General features: G+C 42.5%; 1 protein-coding gene across 1 annotated transcript in view; it reads left to right on the forward strand.

The window, feature by feature from the left end:
- Positions 1-2,253, forward strand: part of Dnah6 (dynein axonemal heavy chain 6) — a 205,335-nt gene that overhangs the window by 148,149 nt on the left and 54,933 nt on the right. The window contains exon 54 of the mRNA XM_010635241.2: positions 578-774. Within this exon, the coding sequence (XP_010633543.1) occupies positions 578-774 (197 nt within the window). The remainder of the gene's footprint in view (positions 1-577; positions 775-2,253) is intronic.

Below are 2,253 nucleotides of genomic sequence, written 5' to 3' on the forward strand. Positions count from 1 at the left end.
AAAAAAAAAAAAAAAAAGGTCCCTTAGGGCTAGATGTGGTGCTACATGCCCGTAATCTCGACACTCTGGGAAACTGAGGCAAGAGGATTGCAAGTATAAGCTCAGTTTGGGCAATTTAACAAGACTCTGTTTCAAATTTCTTTTAAAAATTAAGGATGTAGTTCAGTGTAAAAACCCTGAGTTCAAATTCAGTAGAGAGGAGGTGCGGGGTGGGGGAGCACACAAAATGTTTTGGGAGTCAGGCACATGCCTGTAATCCTAGCATTTGGGAGGCTGAGCAGGAGGATTAGAAGGTTCAAGGCCCACCCATGCAATTTAGCAAGACCTTGTTTCAAAATAAATTTTAAAAACTAATTAATTAAATTTTTTAATTACAAAAGAAAGAGCTCTTATCACAGAAGAAGCAAATTTACCCTTGGTTGTGGAATGGAAAATAATACGAATTGATATGAGGTTTCCTAGAGGTGTATTGATATCATTAGTTAAGCAATGCTAATTTTGCTAAAAACAAAAGCTGGTGGATAAACTCTTAGGAAAACTCTTTGTCACACGAGCTGATGTTGTTAAAATGATCTAGCAAGGACTACGGCCCTGACGAAAGCACGCCTGATGCACGCGGGAAAGCTGACAGCTGCCCTGGGAGATGAGCAGGTTCGGTGGGAAGAAAGCATCGGGAAGTTCGAGGAGGAGCTCGCCAACATCACTGGCAATGTGTTCATAGCCGCAGCCTGCGTGGCTTACTACGGAGCTTTCACGGCCCAGTACAGGCAAATGGTGAGTAACCCTGCTTCTGGGGAGAGCGGTGGGAAGCAGCGGGGCCTGGGCCGGTTTCATTTTCCTGTGTGTGGGTGGAGGCTCCCCACTAAGGTGGTTCACCAGGGAGAAAACTAGTGTGCATACTTACAGAATTACATAATGATACGTTAGCTACAATTGTACATTAATTGTATGTAATTATGCATAAATGTATATTACATTATGTTATGTTGTACATAGATATATGACTATAATTATATTTATTAGTTATGAGCATTTTATGAATTGTATATCATATAATTAAACACGGTATTATACTTTCCAAGACTTCTGCCTCTCCCATAGGCCAGTGGTGGTCTATTCCTAGGATTCCTTTAACACTCCTCTCCCTTTCCTTCTCTTGCTTGAAAAAGCTTTTCCTCACTTACAGCCCAAGAACCAGGGGGAAGGAAAGAGACACTGAGCCCCTGCCCTCAGAGTCCAGTCCTGCAAATGACACGTCCTGAAGTGACGAGAGCCGGGAAATGAGAAGAGACAGGATGAATCTGTGGTTTATTGGGCTTTTATCTTTCAAAAAAATGAAATTTCTCATTTATCAGAAAAATTAAGTTCCATCCACATACAATTTCCAGAAAACTAAATTATTGGGAAGGATTTTGGAGTCATTTTATGAAATGTCTTCCTAAAGAACATTTTGCCCTCCTGTTGAGTTATGAAACCTGGCGTAAGACTCAGCAGACTCCACAGGAGCTCAGGGGTCACCTGTGCCGTGTTGCTTCCTGGGGCCAGCAGTGGCTTTGGGATAGACAGTGTTTTGTTGTGCACCACTCATTGCAGGAGAGAGGAAGCTCATGTCCCTCCTCTTCCGCTGCCACGCCTCCAACTATGGATCACCGGTGGCACCTCTGTCAGTGTAACAACCCCAGACTTCTCCACATGCTTCCAGACTCTCCTAAGAGGGGCAACACACACCTAGTTGAAAATCCCTGTGACAACCTAGTCATTTACACATGAGAAACTGAAGTCGAGACAGTGACCTGCTCAAAGTCACAGCTCTTGGTATAGCTCTGGCACCATGTGTCTTCACCGTGAGTCCACTTCTTGTGCCCCATGATAAAAAACCAGAGTGCCTCTCTGAAAAAAGAAATTGAAGAGGATATAAAAAAATGGAAAGATATCCCCTGCTCCTGGGTAGGAAGAATCAACATAGTGAAAATGGCCATACTACCAAAACTGCTATATACATTCAATGCAATGCCAATTGAAATTCCAACACTATATTTCACAGAACTAGAAAAAAGAATCCAAAAATTCATTTGGAACCACAAGAGACCTAGAATAGCAAAAGCCATTATAGGCAACAGTCACATGGCACCAGGTGTAACAATTCCCAATTTGAAACTATACTACAAAGCCACTGTGATAAAAACAGCATGGTACTGGCAAAGAAATAGGCCTGAGGATCAGTGGAACAGACTGGAAGACACAAAAACAAAT

This window comes from Fukomys damarensis, unplaced genomic scaffold (genome assembly GCF_012274545.1).
Source record: "Fukomys damarensis isolate Sample0158 unplaced genomic scaffold, DMR_v1.0_HiC HiC_scaffold_2, whole genome shotgun sequence".
Lineage (NCBI taxonomy): Eukaryota > Metazoa > Chordata > Mammalia > Rodentia > Bathyergidae > Fukomys > Fukomys damarensis.